At 42.7% G+C, this 21,750-nt stretch overlaps 1 protein-coding gene across 4 annotated transcripts in view; it reads left to right on the forward strand.

Annotated features, from left to right (window-relative positions):
* Positions 1 to 1,530: 1,530 nt before the first annotated feature.
* ntng2a (netrin g2a) overlaps positions 1,531 to 21,750 on the forward strand; it is a 99,060-nt gene continuing 78,840 nt past the window's right edge. For 3 of the 4 annotated variants that reach the window (XM_069887004.1, XM_069887025.1, XM_069887033.1), the window contains exons 1-2: positions 1,531 to 1,771; positions 2,070 to 2,657. In XM_069887004.1, coding sequence (XP_069743105.1) covers positions 2,424 to 2,657 — 234 coding nt within the window. In that variant the 5' untranslated portion in view covers positions 1,531 to 1,771; positions 2,070 to 2,423. Of the gene's footprint in view, positions 1,772 to 2,022; positions 2,658 to 21,750 lie in introns of those variants that run through there. The other variant, XM_069887015.1, reaches the window with a different exon arrangement.

Consider the following 21,750-nt stretch of genomic DNA (forward strand, 5'->3'; position numbering starts at 1 on the left):
TCCTATCGCAGGTTCAAATTCAAGCTTCTTGTCACATGTACCAAGATGCACTGATGGAGGTTGCTTTGTCAGCAGTCCAGTTAGATATCTTATACATAGTACAAGCAGGTTGCAGAGAGAAATCAGTTGATAAAGAACAAAGGAAGTCTAAGTATTACTTTGGAATACACTCAGGAGTCTGACACCGTAAAGGAACTGTCCTTCAATCTGGTGGTGTGTGCTTTCCTATACATGAATCTTCATCCGGTCGGGAGAACAAAGCGTGGCCCGGAAGGGGTGAGTTTTGTATTATGTTGGCTGCTTTTCTAAATCATCAAAATCGTCCCTTTCTTCTTTCCACCCCCTCCCCATCCTTCTCTGATGAAGCACTCCAGAACTAAACCATAAATCTTTTTTACAGATGCCACCTGACCTGCTGAGTATTTCCAGCATTTTTTTGTTTTTGTTTTAAATTTCCAGCATCTGCAGTTTTTATTTTTGCTTTCTCATCTGTATTTTGTTCTTCACTCGTGCACTAAGGGCAAAGGAACGCCAGGCAGGATTAAGTCATAGGTCATACAGAAAGATGCAGTAGCAGTCAACTGTAAATAATTTATTTTTTGTTGCTTAATAATTAAAAAAAACAAGTTGGGTAGTGGCATAGACGGGTTGGTTCTGTGATTTCACAGACTGAAGCTCTGCAGAACTCCCATCTGGTGGGGGATTTAACTCCATTAAGCGTGGTGTAAACGGCTTTGTGTGCTGCTTTCAGTCATCGCCAGTTTTCAGGTTAAAGTTCACCACACAGTGGGTCTTCATGTGCACGAAAGGGATCAGAGTAAATGCTATGCTTCCACTTTCATTCCCGAATCCCACCTGTGAAATTAACCTGACGCACGGTGTCAGACAGCCATTGATAGCATTTCAATAGAAGAAATATTTAATTGCCTTGAAAGGTCAATACGTGTGTCTTTAAGGCTATGCAATTAGTTGCTGGAGAAACTCAGTGGGTCAGGCAGGCAGCACCCATGGGTACAAATGGTCAGTCATCGTTTCGGGTTGGGACCCCTTATCGAGACGATAGTAAACAGGGAGTGACTGCTTCTATGAATGGAGAAAGGAGCTCTTTGTGTTTCTCTGTCTTAAAGACTTTCTTTTAAAGCAGCTACGTTTAGTTTTACATTTAAACATTCCAGTACTTTGTAATAGTGCATTTATTTACATGACTTTTGATCACCCCTTTCCTACAAAAGCTCAGGGGAAGATTCAACAAACCTGTAAACGCGGCCCAGAAACAAGTGTCTCTTTCTCTCTCTCTTCCCCCCCCCCCACCCCCCGCCCCATCCCACTTGACCGCAGCGGGAAACGATGAGGGTGAATTTAGAGTTACTTTTCCCACCCTCGTCTCCCCCATCCTTATTCTTGTTTCCCGACGGATCGCCCTTCCAGTCGGTAAAACGAGTGCTCTGTCGCCTGCTGCCCCTTTAAGAGCAGATTTTGGCTCTGTCTTTTCCCTTTAAGCTGATTGGGAAGAGCAGAGCCCGAGGCAGCGCAGGAGGAAGTTGCGCAGACTTGATGCTGCTCTGACATAAAAGCACAGATAGTGATTGAAAGTGATGTGAGAAGGATTTAGTCTCCGCATTAACTTGGACCGCGGCATGTGCGATCATCTGCCCTTGAAGCCGGGAGGGGAGGCCAGGAAACAGCAAACCTTCAATGTAAAGCCAGCCAGTCAAACCCCAGCCTCGAGCGCGCGTTATGTTTAAGGCATCGGATAGTCTCCTTACACCAGGTTTGCCTCTCCGTCTTTTATCCTCGTTATTCTTCCTCCCTCTCGGTCTCCCTCCCCTTGACCCCGGATTCCCGGAGTAAAGTGTGCGCCCAACTCTCGGCCGTTAGCCACACCTTCCATCTGAACCGCGTTTCCCAACTGGACCAGAGGGGTGTGCGCGGCTGCCGGGCGATGGGAAAGCCCTTTTGTATGCATGAGTGACAGAGAGAGTGGGAGGCAGGCACTTTTCTAGCGTGTATGAGCTTGCTTAAGTTATTTGCCAGTGTCATCTCACACCATGTCTCTCTCTCTCAATTAGTTACCTACAATGCTCACACGACTTTGGGGAGCATTGGAGAGGCGTAGGACTCGGCGCGTCCAGATGGATTCCTTGTAATCCTCCATTGGATTTGGGAGCGTTTACAGCAATCGTTTGAACTTGGAAAGCGGCCAGCTCGAACCAGTCCCTCAACAGAGAGAGTTGAAGTATTTGGATCTATGAAGCTTTGCTGCTGGCTGGAGACTGGTTTGAGTTCTCTCAGGAAAAATGGAGCTCTTCGGATGCAGTGACCCCCAGTTGGTGTGTAACTGGTGCCCATGCTGAGCCTGGCACTGTTCTCGGTGCGCTTTCGCCCTCCGCCCCGAGCCTGCGTGTGCGCTCCGCCCGGGGACCATGCGCTCCGGCCTCATGCCTATGCTACAGCTGGCCGCCCTCATCTACTCTCTGCTGCCGGCCAGGACCCAGTACGACAGCTGCAAGTCGCTGGTGAACACCGATGACGCCGGTCCTTCTTGGGAGTTTTACGCGTGTCAGCCGAGACCCATGCCCATGAAGCAGTTTCTGAAGGTGACGGTGAAGCCGGCGGGGGTGACCTGTGGAGACCCTCCGGAGCGCTTCTGTGCCCTGGTAAGCAGCGGGGAGGATAGGTTAGGCTGGGCGTGCTGCGGGAGTGATGGGACCAGGAGAGAATATTTCCATCCACATCAGATGGCTCGTGTTTTCTATATCCTAAAAAGAACGTAGTTGTCTGCCTCTGAGTAAACTTTTAAGGTTCACGTCGCTGATTTCTGCTGTGACTGTCCCTTCGCCCCCGTGGCCATGAATCTGGTTCAAATGGAGGGCAGTTTTGCAAAACTGACACTATCAGTTTAGGGAGGGGTAGGTGTGTGAAAGTAGAACCGAGACTTGTGCTGGGAAATTCAGACAGGCGGGGAGGGGAGTGGGGATAGCGGGGGGGGGGGGGGGGTGGGGGGTGGAGAGACAGAAAGAGAGAGAGGACTGAGAGACAGAGTGAGTGTAAATACGAGAGAGATGGAACGCAAAGAACCGAACAGGTAAACTATGGCTTTCTCCACTGAACAACCTTTGGAGGTGACTCCATTGCATGAGTGCTCTTGCTGCCACCCCATGGACCCCTGTGGCACATTTTTGCCTGGATTATCTCCGAGTTCCAGCAACTTACAAGATAAAAGTGGCCAAGTTTTACATCAAATAAACCAAAGAAACTCCGTAGTTGTGTGCCTGTTCCCGCTGTATCCGGATGGTGATCGTTGTTCATGCTCTGCATCAGGCGATGCAAGGATAATCCCTTCGTCCGCAATTGCTCTCAGTCACATCGTGTGCAGGACCCTTTCTGGGGTCCGGGGGATGCGATCTGTTACGTGTACGGGGAACCTGGATAGGAGGACATCACTGACAGAGTATCGGAATCAGGATTTATGGTCAAGAACAAGTCACGAAATTCGGCGTTTTGTGGCAGTATCGTAGTGCAAACATTCATATTTTGACCATAATATATATATATATATATTAAAAAAACACCTAGCGGCAAATTTCATTAAGTCTGGAAAACTGTAACTGTGTTTGGTAAACGCGGACTCAATGCATTGCACAGGAGCACTTAACAGCATAAATAATTCAGTCATGAGCGAGTGCCATCGGTTTAGCTTAATAAACAGCTGGCTCATAGACATGCAGTTTTTGAATGGCCGTTAAGAGTCTGTTGCATGATTAAAAAGACTATTTTGTACCGAATCCATACTATACAGACTACATCATCCGGATTAGCCACACAGCAGATTGAGGGATTTTAAACAATGTCCTTTGGAAAGATTCAACCCCAATTTACATAATGACTATGTTGGGGGACGATTGCAAATTGGAGATGGCAGTATCTTGGGGTAAATCCAGTGGAGAAAAGAGAGGAACAGCACCTCATCTTCCGTCTGGGCACCCTCCAACCTGATGACATTAACATCGACTTCTCCGGTTTTCGTTTCCCTCCCCTCCCCCATCTTCTCATTTCTTGTTTCCTTTCCTCTCGTTCTCTCTCTTCCCATTTCTCTCTGTCTCCTTTCACAGAGCCAAAATCGATTCTTACCTTTCCTCTTATCCAATTAATACCTTTTGTCTTGTTGGTCTGGGGTCCTCCCCTCCCATTCTCCCCCCTTTCTCTCCCAATCTTTATTGACACGCCTTGAAGGGCTCAGGCCCGACACGTCAATAATACCCCTTTGAACGCTACGAGACCGGCTGAATTCTTCCAGCAATGACTGTGTGCGTTTACAACAACAATAGCGTCTGTAGACTCCCGTGTTTTACTCCATCTATTTGCTATAATCTGGAGTGAAAAATGAACTACAGAAGATACTCGTCATCATCCATGGCAGGAGAGGGATAGTCTACTTTTCAGGGTGTAATACTTTTACTTGTAATATTTCCTTGTTGGAGAAAAATGCATTAGTTCTCGTTTTTTAACCAAAAAACTAATTCTTTGTTTTCTTGATTATACCTGCTGATTTTAGTACAACCGTTTCAAATAATCCGTTCTGGTTTCTATATGCAGCAGGTTTTATGTATCATAACTTCCCACTGAGTAATCGATCGGAACGGAATCGAAGAATCGAGCAGAGATCTTAGGTCTCTGTTCAACCTGAATTTCATAGATCGATTTGCTTTTAAGAAATGGTTTTTAAAAGACATTGTGTGTAACATCTGATTATCACTGAGACGTTAGTACAATTTTCTCATTTACTTCATGTAACTTCTCACTGCAACGATGATTCTTCAAAGCATCTCAAAGAAGGTGGAACAGATCTGGAAGTTTAAGATAGCTTCAGTTTACCAGTGACTATCGAATGCTACCAAACACTTGGTCGACCCAGCAGATGTAATTAAGGCTCAAAATTGTTGATGGTAGCAATCTATCACCAACTCACAGTCACAATTAATTTTACTCTACCCGTGTAATTCTCATTGGTTCAGCATTGTAAGCAAACCGAATACTGCTGGTAGGCTTTACTAATCCATGGGAATCTTTATACCTATTTCACTGCAATGTTTCAGAAACTGAATAAGCCTGCGTTGTGATTTGAAATAGGAAGCGAGGACTTGTAGCATGAACCACGTACAGCCAGTGGGAGATGGGGTAGAACGAGCTAACTCCGAAAGGACTCACCCTGGAGGGTTAATCGTTTATAATGGGGAGCCGCTTACTTTAGTCGGATAACCAGCTATTACTCCCGTGAAATCAGTCCACTTTAGCCACCCTCCCAACACACATACACACACACACACACACACACACACACACACACACACACACACAGACCAGGGCGGCCAACTCCGGTACAGAAAAAGGCACAGAATGTAAGTGCAGGCATTAATTATGGTGATGTTATGGTCTCGTTAAATTGCTGCAAAATAAATTACATTGTTTTTTAATGGTCAGTGCATTGAAATATTTCTCGCAAATGCTGAAGGAGAGGTGTAACATGGATCACGGAATTTTGTGAATGGACTTCTTTAGTCATTGAATGCTTGTCTTCCGAGGACGCCGACAATGCCCGCGCCACAGGGAGCCCTTAGCTCAAAGAATCTGTCATGTCTGTTACATGCCCCTTTTCCCCATTGATCCAATGGTTTGAAACTAAAAGACTCATATGTGAGAAGTTTCTTCTCCCCCACCATCCCAAATCCTCGAACATCTTGGAGGGACAGATGGTATTCAACGTGAGATACTTTGCAAATACGATTAAAAGACATTTAGACAGGCACATCACTAGGAACAGCAGGAGTATACCGACCAAATGCAGGCAAATAGGAATAGTGTAGGTGGACACCACAGTTAACACAGACGAGGGGAACCGAAAAGGCCCGTTTAATTGTGATCTATATTTTGTAAATGCTACATTATCCTCGAAAAGCACCCAGTTAATGTAAAGTGCTATATCATAACCTGTAGTTGTCACAGACGCTGTACAAATGCAAGATCTTTACTCATAGGCTAGTAATTAATACGGTATGACCACAATAAATTATTCGAAAGCCTCGACTCCCTATCTGAAAAGGAAAGGTCTGCCTTCATGTGACACCAAATCAGATCGCTGAGAAATTTTCCGAAATGCACTATGTATTGTAAGTGAGGCGGTTAGAACAAGATATCCATACAACAAAAACAACAGTTGGCGGGAAGTGAGGAAAGTACTGTCTGAGAATAATACAAAAATGTCTCGAGAACTTTCACATTTATGAAGATTTAAACCAGTTTAGCTCTCAGCCCAACTTGCAACCTCCGGTTCCGGGGCCGTCTCCAGGAGTGGAGCGGACTGGCTGACAGGGCCGGTCAGTTGGACGAGCTCGACATAATGAACGCCGGAAGGATTCTTCACATCTTGGTATGGATAGGGCCTGGATAGATGGTAATGCAACTTTACAGTTCAGTAGGATCAGTGGTTGGGTAAAGCATCACTTGTCAATTTTGTCACCATCATTCACACGCAGGAAATCAAATGATCCCGAATAAAGGTACCCGCACGCCAGATAATGGGAGAGGCAAATAAAATCATGGGCATGGTCCCCCTTTCAAGGTGTTGTGTCCACATATGCTCGTGGGGCATGCCTCCCCCCCCCCCCCACACTTTGCAAGGTGCTTTGCCCCCATACGCTCGTGGCCATCCCTCGCTGTCAGACCTGTCATCGCCCGTGTCACTAGGGTCCAGCTTGATGGACAATAGCGACTCTCCACGCAATAAAAGCAGCGCTTTCGGCTGTTAAATCGGAAGGATGGAGGAGGTTTATGTCCATTTGGCAGAAAGGCCACCACCACCCCCACACCCCGACTACTGAGTGAATTTACGACTGTCAGACTGCGCCCCAACCGGGTAGGTAGGGTGCTGCCAGCACCCCCGACCCCCCCCCCCCACCCGAGTTTATAATTGTCAGACTGTGCCCCACCCTGTTACACTAATGGCCTCCTCTAACACTTGTTCTGGGGCTGACTCGTTATATTCCTTCCTGAGATTGTACAAAACCTTTTCAAGTGGGATGCAACTATTCAGCTCTGAAGACCACCCGTGACAGAATATATAGATGTGTTTTTGTAAGATTAATTAAGAAAGGTTTGTTAGAGTAGGTCACATACACACACTTTAAAACAGATCTTATTTGAAATACTGGAGCTCTGGTAATGCTAAATATATCGGCCCCACAGCCTTTGTAAGAGCTTTGGAGGGTGCCCAAGAGACTTCACTAATGGATTGTTTACAAAAAGGCAACAGCTGAAAGAGCTGGTCAGAGCAGCCTTCTGTCTGAAAGAGGGTCATGTGGTTTTGCAAGCAGAGAGAGTCAAACGGGTTTTCTCTCAGGGAGGGGGAAGAGGAAGAGAGAGATCACTTCTACAGTGTTACAGTCAGCAACAGCAGCTGGGACCTGGAACAGGACAAGCTGGCAAGCTTGTGGAAAGCCACATCTTGAAGACAGGTTGTGAGTTCTTAATTCAGCCTGGTCAAAGCCTTTGTGGTTCATGCAAGAGGAGAGGACTTGCTGCCTAATGTTTCACTTGGAATAAGAGAAACAAGGAGGAACTCTGTGGTGACCTGAAAGAAAGAGGTTATCATCTGGAGAACCCTGAGGGGGCAAGTTTCGCCAGCAAGACACTGAAGTGGCTGATTAAAAAGGAACAACAAATCTCTCTCTGAAAACCGACAAGAACCTTCCTGAATGGTAACCATTTACCTTTCAAGCACCAAAGCCTGGTGAACTTTATAAATGTTAAATTCTGTGCACAGTATAAGAATTGCCTGCAACCAGTGAACTTGGAGGAATGAGAAGTGAGGCTGCACTGTGAATCAAAGAACTTTTCTGAACTTACACACACACACACACACACACACACACACACACACACACACTACATACACGTGCGCTTAGTATTAGAAGGGGGTTGTTAGGTTAGTTAAGTTAATAGCGATAAGTTAAAATGTGATTCTGTTTTCATGTTTAAAGATAAATAAAAGCAACTTTTGTTTAAGTAACTATTTGTCTTGGTGACTATCTATTGCTGCTGGGGTTTGGGATCCTCTGGGCTCATAACACACCTTTCCATGAGTAGATGGAGTTAGACTTCCAAGTTACCACTATGCATTTCCGGGCCACACATAAGGGAATTTCTGTGAATTTAATTTGAGAATTAGTAATCTACCAATTGTGGTAAAGTTCCCCAGAAGACAAGGCTCTGGGTCTACTGGGAAGGTGACTCCTGTGATCTTAGTTAGGGTATCACAGAGGTCATACCAGAAGAGCCTCACCTTCATACAAAGCCAGATAGAATGTAAAGAGGAACCAACTTCTACACCACACCTCCGATAATTCAGGTTTATATTGGTATAATTTCTGTGGGATGAGGTACAGTTGATGGAGTCAATTTTAATGGACTAATCTATACCTGGCATTGACAGTAGCCAACAAAGTTCCCTGACATAGAACTGACCAGAGTTGTAGTCAATTGTTGTGTCTAGGTCTGACTCCCATCTCACCCTAGATTTATGCAAACCTGGCTTTGGGCTCTCACTCATCAATAAAAGGTACATTTTAGAAATAAACATATACATTTCTTTCATGGAGCACTTTCCCCTTTTCAGTGAGTCCTTGTTGAGTCATTTCAGGGCTCAAATTGGCCCTAAGGAAGGATCGCAACTGAGGGTAACAAAAAAAGTTCTTATTGAACAAGTTATATTTCTTCTTCAGCTGCTCAAATTACATGAAAAGTCATTTTTCATAACAATCCTCCAGATGTTGTATCTCCTTATGATACAAGGCTTCCGACATTTTATTGTTCAAAGTTATGCCTATAAGTTCATTTTATCTTAAAGGTGTCTTCAATGAGAATCCTCTTTTCAGTCCAGAAGCTCCACAGGTTTCAATCCATATTTTAACTAAGTGTTTTAAAATGGGGTTGTCTGTTCTGCTGGCTATAATTCTGGAATTCCATTTAGATATGAAATCATTATACACCTTCTTATGTCAAGAGTGCAGAACAATTTGTACCCAGGAGGAAGTATTGTTCCTCTCAGAAAAAATGAAGAAATGAATCTCATTTGAGCCGCCAAATAAAACTTCTTGAAACTAGGCAACCAGATGCCTCCTAACCTGTAATCCCGTGTTAACTTTTCTATGGATATTCTAGGTACTTTACAGTTCCAAATAAATTGCTCAATATGCTTATTAAAGGTTTTAAAAAAGGTTTGATGTAGAGGAATTGGCAAGGACTGGAAAAGATACTGCAATCTTGGCAATATATTCATCTTCACACAGTTGACCCTGCCAATTAGATTGATGCGTAAATTCATTCACCTTCTCAAGTCTTGTTCAGTTTTACTAAGTAGCAGGAGGTCATTGAGTTTGTATAAATTCTGGAGATTATCCACTGTTATTCCAAGGTATCTGAAGCCACCCAAGACCCATTTGTATGGACTTGTTTGCTGATACTCAGTGTGATCAAAATTTGTTAGTGGTATGATTTCACTTTTTCCACAGTTCACGTTGTATCCTGAAACTTTGCTATAAGCTTTTAATAGAATCTGTAATTTAGTAAGGGGATTGATCAGATCTGTTAACTTTAGGATTACATCATCTGCCATAAGATTAATTTTGTGGCTTGTCTGACACACCATAAAACCTTTCATCTCTGGGTCTTGTCTAATTGCCTCTGCCAAGGGTTCAATAGCCAAGACAAAATGTCCCGGAGGCAGAGGAAACCCTGTCGGCTTGATCGGCTCAAAGGAAATGCTGCTGAGATCTGTCCATTAGAGGCAACCCTAGCTTTGGGTCTGTAATAGAGTTCTAATCCAATTAATGAACAGTTGCCCAAATCTGAACTTGGCCAAGACTCTAAATAAATGACCATTCCAGCCTGTTAAAGGCTTTCTCAGCATCCAGAGCAGTGGTTCTCAACTTTTTTCTTTCCACTCATATATCACTTTAAGTATGCCCTATGCCATAGGTGCTCTGTGATTAGTAAGGGATTGCTTAAGGTGGTATGTAGGTGGATAGAAAAAGTTTGAAAACAACTGTTTTAATCATTATGTGCAGAGTTTCATAACTCCAAAGGAAATTGAATAATGACAATTTTTCTCAAGCAAAATATTTCAGTAACAATTGAGTCAAGAGCAGTGATTCTCAACCTTCCCACCCACATACCACCTTAAGCAACCCCTTGTTAATCACAGAGCACTGATGGCATTGGGATAACTTAAAGTGGTATGTGAGTGGAAAGAAAAAGGTTGAGAACCACTGGTCCAGAGCCACAGCAACACTCATTTCAGCCTTAGACTTTGCATAGTGGATAATATTGAAGAACATATGCAGGTTGTTGGCTGACTCATGTTTCAAAATAAAGCTGCTCTCATCTGGATTTATTAATTTCAGCATGTATTGGCCAAGCCTGTTAGCCAGGGCCTTAGAAATCAATTGGTAATCTGAGTTTAGTAATGAAATAGGTCAGAATGAGGCACATTTCAATGGGTCCCTGTTATTTTTATGAATTACTGTAATTATGGCAGTAGAAAATGATTCAGGGAGATTTTGGGTTCTAGATGCTTAGTCAATTACATTAATGATGAGGCGTTTAAGTAGATCCTTACATTCTCTGTAAATTCTGACAGGAAACCATCCTCCCTGGGTGATTTATTGGACTGCAGTGAGACCAATGCTTTTTCAATTTCTTTTGAAGTAAAAAGGTCCAAATTTACGTGATCTTCTTGGTCAAGTTTGGGTAGTTCAACAGTGGATAAAAAATCATAATTCTTAGGTCTTTTGGAAACTCTGATTTATATAGGTTTGTATATAACTGTTTAAATGTATCATTGATTTCTGCTGGATTATGTGAAACTGAGCCCATTTCAATCTGGATTGAATTTATTGTTCTCGAACTCACCTTCAGCCTTTTAACACGTGATGATTTTTTTTCCTAGATATATTTGAGGGTAAATTGCACTAATTTCCACTGGGGAGCTGTTATTTAGAAAAGCGCCACGGATTCTTTGCGTTGGTTTCGAAGCGAGAGCAGCCGCATCTTATTGTTTGAACCAAAAACCAGTACCAGCGACAGTGCATCATTCTCCCAGTACAGAAAGAGAGAACCCTGCAGATAAATCCACTCCCGTTGTGGCTCCAGGCTCCGGGACATATCGAACCACCCACCTATTTCCACGCACAATGGGGAGCAGATTCACGTTAATTTTAAGTGTTATTCCAACTGCCCATTCGAATGGAATTGCATCATATTTGATGGGTGTGAGTGGGGTTGACTTGATGCTACTTGAGGCACATGCGGGCAAGGTAAGGAGGGGATGTGGCGGGGAAAGAAATAATTTGGAAATAATTTCTTACCCATGTTCCTTCCAACATTGAATAAGTAATTTCTTGTCTTTTGGGGAAATTTGCTTGAACAGGAAAAACATCAAGCAGGAAGCGAACTGATCGACACCTTTAATTAAGGCTGGCTAGGAAGGAAAGGAGGGGGGGGGGGATTTAGTTCGGATGTTGTGTGGATGCAAGGTTTCGACTGTCTATTTTTTTCCGAGGCAGCAAGGCCAGGTTTGTCTCCGCACAGAACTCTCCTCGGAGCTCATTAAAGAATTGTTTCTGCTGGGTATAACCTGCAAACTTTCCAAGTAATGACACTATTGTTGAGTAAACATAAAGTTTCCAAATCTAGTGCCTGTTTATTTGGAAGTATCACATCTGGAGGCGCCCACTGGATCAGGCAGCTCACGCACCATCTCCTTCCAGTTACACGGAGATTAAACGAATGGAAAATAGATTGGACCCTTGGGCGACCAGGTGGGTGGGAATCGGAATCGAACAACTATTGTCATTTTATTCGCTAAAGCTACGTGAGAGTTCTGTGGAATCCCCTCGGACGGTTTAATCTGTATGAATTAATGCTCCTGAACCCATCCTTGACAGAAAGGGACATACATGGCTGGCGAAGTTTCTAAATTTTTGGAGGGGGGGTCATCTCTCCCCCTGACACCCCTCTCCTATGTCTCGCTGTCCCGGTTCTGCTTTTTTCCCCCCCCCAAATGTACCCAGGACATTTGATGAGAGGGAAAAATATCTCTTAACTGACAGTTAAGATCGCAAGTTATAAACACAGCACCCTCCCCCCCCCCCCCCCCCACCATATCAACATCCTTGTAAACCCGGCACCCTTTCCTTAAATAAACGAGAAAAAAAATCTTCTAATATGTGGCTGAATCACATTATCTTCAGCGAGGAACACTTTTACAATCCCCTGGTGTCTGCGTCCTTGTTTTCAAACGACCTTTCCAAAGAGAAAAATCAATGAAACTTGAGAGTCGTTGAACAGCGCCTGAATTAGTAACTTTCTCCTTGTAAAGAGGTCTTTCTGGGATATTAATATTTAATCAAAGCTCGGAGTTTACTTATTTGAAGCAGGCAAAGAGCGAGGACGGATAAAGATAAACCGGCACTGCTTCCATAAGAGAAAGTACAATGGCCAAATTATAATAAATATCAGCTTACTGGTGCTTTCATTTTCCACAAACTGAATTTATTTTTGAAAGGATACATAAATGATATGCGGGGTAGAGTATGTAAAGTGCACACTTATTTAAATATTCAATACATTTAAGTACTTTAAGTCCAATTAACTGAATATAAGGGGAGTAAATCTTTCACTGGGCAGAAGGATTTGCATGAGTATAGGTGTCTGAATAACCCGGGCACTATTCACTTGTAGGGAAAGAGGTGTGCCCTCTATACTAAAGGCGCACCCACACGCTCACTCTGTATGCTTGCAAGTTAATTTCATGCCTTTAAAAATGTAGTTTTCAATGTCAAGCCTTTTATTAATTCATTTTCATCAATACTTACTCGTGCTTAGGACAATTAGGATGTCTACTATGTTCTACTCAGCAGTTTTCGAACGGAAGCGATCTCAAACTCCTCTTTCCTAATTAATTTATTTGTTGATAATGATCGAACTAATTTTTTTTAATCATAAATATTTAATTCCATCCCCAATGGCAATCCAGATCATTAAAAGAGGTAATCGTGAATAGATTTACAATCGATAGAATGAAATGCTCTCTTTGGCTACAGGAGAGTGAATGGCTCACAATAATTTCTCAGTATTGCTTCAATGGTAGGATTTTACAAATTTTAGAAGAAATGTCTGTAAATGGATCTTTTATAGAGAGTTAATATTATGTAATTTTGTATATATTTTAATTTTCTATAATGTTTTAAGTTTTAGTCTTTTAAGTTTGTTTCCTCTGAGAATTTTTATTCTGTCAACCCAATTTTCTATCCCTCATTTCGAACCCAATTACAAAACCTTCAGTTCCCTTAACTTAAGGTCAGCTCCAAAATCACCACTCTCACTTTCTCCTTCTGAACTGTGACCTCTCTGTCTAAACACCAGGAGGCAATTTGGTCTCTCATATTATAAAAAATCCTGCTGGGATCTGCTAATATTTCTATTTATCTAATTTCTTCCTTTCTCCTCTCACACTAGCACGTCATAAAGATTCTTTACATATATTACCGGTCCATTCTCATTGGAATTTATTTTCTCTGTGGAATTTATTTCCTCCCTCTCTTGTCCATTTGCCTATCATCTAATCTATGGTCTGGCTGTCTGGTTCACAGATTTATGGTTATTACATTAGCACCATTTTTGCTGTCATTGTTCCCAATCCTTATAAAACCACCGATGCATTCATTTGATAGGGACCACACCTTTGAAAACTGCATTGAAAGCTAGTAAACATTTCAACTCATAGGAGGTGAAATGTAAAGCTGTTTTGTTAAAACCAGTCTGCTTAGTACCTTGAATCCTCTCAAATGCTCACAGATTTGGGATTTTTTAAATGAGAATCTTTCTTTGGCTTGGCTTCGCGGACGAAGATTTATGGAGGGGGTAAAAGTCCACGTCAGCTGCAGGCTCGTTTGTGGCTGACAAGTCCGATGCGGGACAGGCAGACACGGTTGCAGCGGCTGCAGGGGAAAATTGGTTGGTTGGGGTTGGGTGTTGGGTTTTTCCTCCTTTGCCTTTTGTCAGTGAGGTGGGCTCTGCGGTCTTCTTCAAAGGAGGTTGCTGCCCACCAAACTGTGAGGCGCCAAGATGCACGGTTTGAGGCGATATCAGCCCACTGGCGGTGGTCAATGTGTCAGGCACCAAGAGATTTCTTTAGGCAGTCCTTGTACCTTTTCTTTGGTGCACCTCTGTCACGGTGGCCAGTGGAGAGCTCGCCATATAACACGATCTTGGGAAGGCGATGGTCCTCCATTCTGGAGACGTGACCCATCCAGCGCAGCTGGATCTTCAGCAGCGTGGACTCGATGCTGTTGACCTCTGCCATCTCGAGTACTTCGACGTTAGGGATGAAAGCGCTCCAATGGATGTTGAGGATGGAGCGGAGACAACGCTGGTGGAAGCGTTCTAGGAGCCGTAGGTGATGCCGGTAGAGGACCCATGATTCGGAGCCGAACAGGAGTGTGGGTATGACAACGGCTCTGTATACGCTTATCTTTGTGAGGTTTTTCAGTTGGTTGTTTTTCCAGACTCTTTTGTGTAGTCTTCCAAAGGCGCTATTTGCCTTGGCGAGTCTGTTGTCTATCTCATTGTCGATCCTTGCATCTGATGAAATGGTGCAGCCCAGATAGGTAAACTGGTTGACCGTTTAGAGTTTTGTGTGCCCGATGGAGATGTGGGTGGGGCTGGTAGTCATGGTGGGGAGCTGGCTGATGGAGGACCTCAGTTTTCTTCAGGCTGACTTCCAGGCCAAACATTTTGGCAGTTTCCGCAAAGCAGGACGTCAAGCGCTGAAGAGCTGGCTCTGAATGGGCAACTAAAGCGGCATCGTCTGCAAAGAGTAGTTCACGGACAAGTTTCTCTTGCGTCTTGGTGTGAGCTTGCAGGCGCCTCAGATTGAAGAGACTGCCATCCGTGCGGTACCGGATGTAAACAGCGTCTTCATTGTTGGGGTCTTTCATGGCTTGGTTCAGCATCATGCTGAAGAAGATTGAAAAGAGGGTTGGTGCGAGAACACAGCCTTGCTTCACGCCATTGTTAATGGAGAAGGGTTCAGAGAGCTCATTGCTGTATCTGACCCGACCTTGTTGGTTTTCGTGCAGTTGGATAATCATGTTGAGGAACTTTGGGGGACATCCGATGCGCTCTAGTATTTGCCAAAGCCCTTTCCTGCTCACGGTGTCGAAGGCTTTGGTGAGGTCAATAAAGGTGATGTAGAGTCCTTTGACCTGAAGAAACTCAACAGGTAATGTAGCATCCACAAAAAGTAAAATATTTCAGGTCCAAGCCTGAAACAGGCAGACACTTGAATGAAAAAGGGGTGGGGGTGGGTGGGGAAAAGGGAGGCAACACAGAGGTGAATACAGATGAAAGGGTAGAAGAGAAATAAGCCAGTGCTGGGGAGAGGGCAGAGGGCTAATAAATATAGCTCTCTGATAGAAGGAAAGAAAGGAGAGTTGGAGGAAGAGGGACAGATGGATGAGGGAAAGAAAGACCAGGGAAAAGAGTTAACAGAAATCAGAGGTTGATATTAATGCCATCTGGTTGTAGACTGCCAAAACGGAAATACAAGGTGTGGCAGTGTACAAGATCATGGACAGTGTGGCAATGGGGTGTGGAATTGAAGTAGTTAGATCCTGGTTGTTGCAACAACAAGGTGAAGGTGATCAACAAAGTGATCTCCCAGTCAATGTCCAGTCTCCCCAATATAGAGGAAGTCATTGGGAGTATCCAGTGCAGTAAATGACCTGTACAGATTCACGTGAAGTGTTGCTTCATTTGGAAGGACGGTTCAGAGCTCAGAATAGTGGTGAGGGAGGAGGTGAAAGTGCAAGTATAGTACTTCTCGAGGTCACAGGGGTAGGTAGCAAAGAGGCTATTGGTGGGAGGGAGATACTTATAGAGGGAGAAATCCCAGAGGAGAATGGAGGGGAAGATCTGTCTAGTGGTGGGATGTTGTTGCAGGTGGTGGAAATTGCAGAGAATGATATGTTGGATGTGGAGGCTAATGCAGTGGGTAGGCAATTCCTGTCCTCCTTGGATCTATTGGAGGGGCCAGGGCAGACATGCAGGAAATAGCAGAGATGTAGGTGAGGGCTGAGTTAATGCCAGTACGGGAGAAATCACATTTACAGAAGAAGGAGGACATCTCGGATATCCCAGAATGAAAAGCCTCATTCTGGAAGCAGATACAGAAGGGACAGAAGAATTAATTATGTACCTGTGCAAATTTTTCTTAAATGTTAAAATTGAGCCTGCATTCACCACTTCAGCTGGCAGCTTGCTCCACACTCCCACCACTCTCTGTGTGCTCTTCCCCCTCATGTTCCCCATAAACTTCTCCATTTTCCCCCTTAATCCATGTCCTCTGGTTTGTATCTCACTTAACCGAAGTGGAAAAAAGCCTACTTGCATTTACTCTATCTATCCTCCTCATAATTTTTAAATACCTCTATCAAATCTCCCCTCCTAAATGAGGGAGTCAATTGGTTTACAGAAGATGGTGTACATAGTTTACCCTTCAAAATGGAGACAAAGAGATCAAGAAAGGGAAGAGAGTTTCCAGGAATGGACCAAGTGAATTTGAGGTTCATCATGGGTGCAGGAGGCAGGACCAATGAAGCTATATAGATTTAATGGAGAAACAATTGTGTGGGCTTGCAGCAATGATTACTTCACAAATCCAACAAAAAGACAGGCACAGCTGAGACCATAGGAGTACCCATGGGTACTCTCATTTGGAGAAAGAGGAATTGAGCACAAGGAAAAGTTATTGATCGTGAGTACAAGTTCTACCAGGCAGAGGAGGTTTTTTTTGGAGAGAGACTTGTTAGGTCTGTCATCCAGGAAGAAGCTGGCAGCATTCAGACCTACTTTATGAAGGATGGAAGTGAAAAATGCATGGCAAAACTTCAAAGTTGTCAAATTTGAAAAACTTATGCTAATGGCTGCAGTGCCAACATATGTGGAGAATTTTCATTTTATTTGGAGTTCATTAAAAAAAATTACACATTTTACTATACAGTGAAAATAGCCATTTTTACTTCAGCACATCCAAATTAAGTTTGAAATTTCCTAATGGAAAGTTGAATGTGTATGTTGAGAGAAACTGACTTGATTAGTAAGGTAATATGAACAAAGAAGGGTATTTGGCAATTTTTAAATCTATCATTTGGTTGAGTAGTTGAGAAAAATATCAGCTTTGTTTTCTATTATAATTCCTGTGACCATTAATATACACTGACAGCTGCTACTATTCTAATATTTCTGACAAATTTAATGTTCCTTATTATGCAAAGATTTCTGACTACCATAACCTTTTAATGTATCACAACGCCATTCAATTAATCCATGGAAACAGCACACAAGTAAATAATGACATTTTTGGTTGGAGAAAGATGGAACAAAGAAAAACAATGACTTGTAACATCCAAATGGAAACAAACATGTTTTAAGACAGAGGAGGTAATTCTGAATTCATAATATGTATTGAGACTTTGAAGGAATTGTGAACCAAATTGAACAAATATAACCTGCAAGTAGATCAATAAATGTAAATACAATTTCTTTCAGGGGTGGTTGTAAACAAAAGCTCTTGCAGAAACAGTTTAAAATGTACTTATTATGATACAAGCAGAGTTTTGTTTTGCATCCCCACAGTAGCTGCAGCTTGATAACTTTGTGTACTCCCCTTCTCCAGAGAACATTACAGCACAGAAAACAGACTCTTTGGCCCTACTGGATTGTGCTAAACCATTACTCTGCCTAGTCCCACTGACCTGAACTCATTCCATATCCCTCTGTCCCCATGCACAGTATGTACCTGTGCAAATTTTTCTTAAATGTTAAAATTGAGCCTACATTCACCACTTCAGCTGGCAGCTTGCTCCACACTCCCACCACTCTCTGTGTGCTCTTCCCCCTCATGTTCCCCATAAACTTCTCCATTTTCCCCCTTAATCCATGTCCTCTGGTTTGTATCTCACCTAACCAAAGTGGAAAAAAGCCTACTTGCATTTACTCTATCTATCCCCCTCATAATTTTTAAATACCTCTATCAAATCTCCCCTCATTCTTCTACATTCTAGGGAATAAAGTCATGACCTGTTTAACCTTTCCCTGTAACACAGTTCCTCAGGTACCAGCAACATTTAAGTAAATCTTCTCTCCACTCTTTCATTTTTATTGGTATCTTTCCTGTAGTTAGGTGACCAAAATTGCACACAAATCCAAATTTGGCCTCACCAATGTCTTATACAACTTTATTATAACATCCTAACTCCTCCACTCAATACTTTCATTATGAAGACCAATATGCCAAAAGTTCTCTTTATGACCCTATCTAGCTGTTACGCCACTTTAGGGAATTATATATCTGTATTCCCATATCTCTCTATTCTACAGCACTCCTCAGTGCCCTAACATTTAATGTGCATGTCCTACCTTGGTTTGCCCTTCCTAATGTAACACTTAACATTTGTCTGTTTTAAATTCCATTTGCCATTTTTCAGCCCATTTTCTCACCTGGTCTTGATTCCTCTGCAAGCTTGGAAAGCCTTCCTCACTGTCCACTACAACCTTCGTATAATTTGCAAACTTGCTGATCATTAATTTAGATGACAAACAATAAAGGACTCAGTATTGATCCTTGAGGCACACCACTTGCCATAGGCCTCCAGTTGGAGGTGCAATCATCCACTACAACTCTCTGGCTTCTCCCATAAACCTAATGTCAAATCTAGATTACTATTTCTCCATGAATACTGAGCGACTAACCGCGCATGTGGGACCTTGTTAAAGGCCTTATAAAGTCCATGTGGACCAGTGGTTTCCAAACTCCCCCTAAACTCACATTCCACCTTAAGCAATCCCTATGCCATAAGGGCTCTGTGATTGGTCATGGATTGGTTAAGGTGGTATGTGAGTGGGAAGGCAAGGTTAAGAACCACCACTCTGGACTCAATTGTTGAAATATTTTGCTTGAGAAAAATTATCACTGACACATTTCCTTTGGAGTTTGGAAACCGTGCACATAACTGAGTCAGTTAGGTACTATTAAAACAGTGGTTTTCAAACTTTTTCTATCTACTCACATACCACCTTAAGTAATTCCTTATCAAACACAGTTTAGGGGGGCAATTTGAAAGCCACTGATATAGACAACATCCAGAGCATTTCTTTCATCAACCTTCCTCAAAAAAATCTAAGATTTATTAAACACAATCTGCCTTGAATCAAAGCAAGGTTGACCATCCCTAATCAGTCCCTGACTATCTACATACTGTGGTGATACAACCACAGGACTGGGCCACATGCCCACCAGCCTACTGCAGGGGGTGACCTCTGTACCTGCAGGTAGGCCAACTCCACCTGGCCGGCTATCAATCACTGACCTGTATTTAGACTTGAGCCGATCCCTCCCGGGCCAGTCACACACTTGAAGCCATTGAAATACTGCAACTCGTGTACAGAGTTTAAGTGGATGAAATCCTGTAGTATAGTCTTTCCTGTGTTTTGCGTCTGCTTGCTGCACACTGCACCACACATACTGTATATTCAATTCCTCATAATTTACCTACTATTGATGTCAGGCTCACTGGGCTATAATTTCCTGGGTTATTTTTGGACCTTTTTTAAACAATAGAAACCTCTGGCACCTCACTTGTTGCCAAGGAAGTTTTAAAAATAATAATTAGAATTTGTTGTTATGAATATGTCACATAATTCATTGTTTTGTGGCAGCATTACAGGTGCAAAAATTGCCGTAAATTACATTTTTAAGAATAAATAAATTAGTGAGGTAGTGTCTGTAGTTCAGAATATGCTGAACGATGGTGCTGGCTGAGTTTACAACTCTCTAAAGGCTCTTTCAGTCCTATGCATTGGTTCCTCCATACCAAAGAGTGATGCATCCAGTCAGAATGCTATTCATGGTCCACCTGTGGAAATTTGCAAGCCTTTGGTGGCATTTCAAATCTCCTCAAATTCCTCACAAAGCCTTCTTTATGACTGGAGCAACATGGAGGCCCCAGGATAGACTTTCAGAGATGTTAATGCCCCTGAATTTGAAGTTCTTGTCCTTTTCTATTGCTGACCCCTAAAATTAGGACTTGTTTTTTTTTTATTTTTTATAATTTTTTATTTTTCACACCATAAATCACATTAACCATGATACACATTTTTTTCTTTACACACATATACAATGTCATTTTCTCCCCCCCCCCCCTCCTCCCCTCCCACCCTCCCCACCTCCCCCCTCCCGTCCTTAGGACTTGTTTATGTTCTCCTGGTTTCACCTTTCTTAAAAATTTCTACTAGGATCCCCAAGATTTCTGCACTAGCTTCCCCCAAGGTCTATGGGAATATCCTGTCAGGCCTTGATGATTTATCCATCTTTATTTGCTTAAAATCATGATCATTTGGGCCAGAAAACGTTTTGCAAATGAGACTCTTGGAGTTTGCCAAGGTGGAATAACGGAAGAATTCAGCCACTGAAGTTGGAATTCGAGGGCCAAACCCATCGGGACCATTGCCTGAAGAGGGCGCACAAAATCAGTGACCCAGTGCAGACTCGAAAGGCCAACATGGCCTGTTTCCACTCCGTATATGGTTATATGGTTAAGACAATAGGCACGTCCTCCTCTTCTATCTGTATCAACTCCATGACCTTGCTGCTTGTTTGCCTCAGTTCTCTAGGCTCTGTGCCAGTTTCCTGAGTAGATTACCAAATACCAGAGAACTGATTTTTTATTCAAACACACAGAAGGGAGTCGTTCTAGTGAACTGGTGCAGACTCGAAAGGCCGACATGGCCTGTTTCCACTCCGTAAATGATTATATGGTTATATGTCCTCCATCACTTCTGACTCCTGCAGTCCCATTGGACCATGATGTACTGCAAAAGTTCTATGGTGAGGTTCAATGCACAAGTTAAAAACAACTGTTAATGGGATTGCTTCTTCAACCATTTCTCCACTTGCTCCATTCAAACTGATTAACATCCTTCGAGATCCAGTCCAGTCATATTGAGACCTGGTTACCACAGAATCAAAGAGACAGAAAAAAAAATGGCTCAGTGTTCCAAACTTAGAAGCTGGAGTAGTTTTATAGTACTGGGTTTCTTAGCATAGGTTATTTGGGTGGAAAGTAGCAAGTTGGTCCACTGCCAATCTGTAATAATGACAGTGGTTAAAATGTGAATATTGTGTGTATTTATCCACAAGAGCAATTATTCTCACTAACAATGCCAAAGAGACTCTTATTTTTGAATTTACTATTCTTGATGCCTTTGGTTATCTGTGAAAGGATTTTTTTTTTTAAATCAACTTTTAAATACCAATTTAATTGGGATTCTATTATTCAACAGCTTGTATATTTTTATGTTTTGATTCAAAATATAATTGCTTTGCAACCACTTTTAGTTTTCAATAAACACAATAATTTCTTTGCCATTTCATTACTTAAGTAACATGATGAATCTTCTAATTAAATCTGATCTTCCTAACCAAAAATATTCATGTTGTGACTAACATGGGAGGAGCATATAATCTGTGTGTTCAACATCACCTTAGCACGACGACTGTTGCAATGTGTCAACATGATTTAGTTGAATGCATTTCACCTCCGGTTCAGAATTTGAATACACAATTTAGACTGACAC

Source organism: Narcine bancroftii, chromosome 1, assembly GCF_036971445.1.
Source record: "Narcine bancroftii isolate sNarBan1 chromosome 1, sNarBan1.hap1, whole genome shotgun sequence".
Classification (NCBI taxonomy): domain Eukaryota; kingdom Metazoa; phylum Chordata; class Chondrichthyes; order Torpediniformes; family Narcinidae; genus Narcine; species Narcine bancroftii.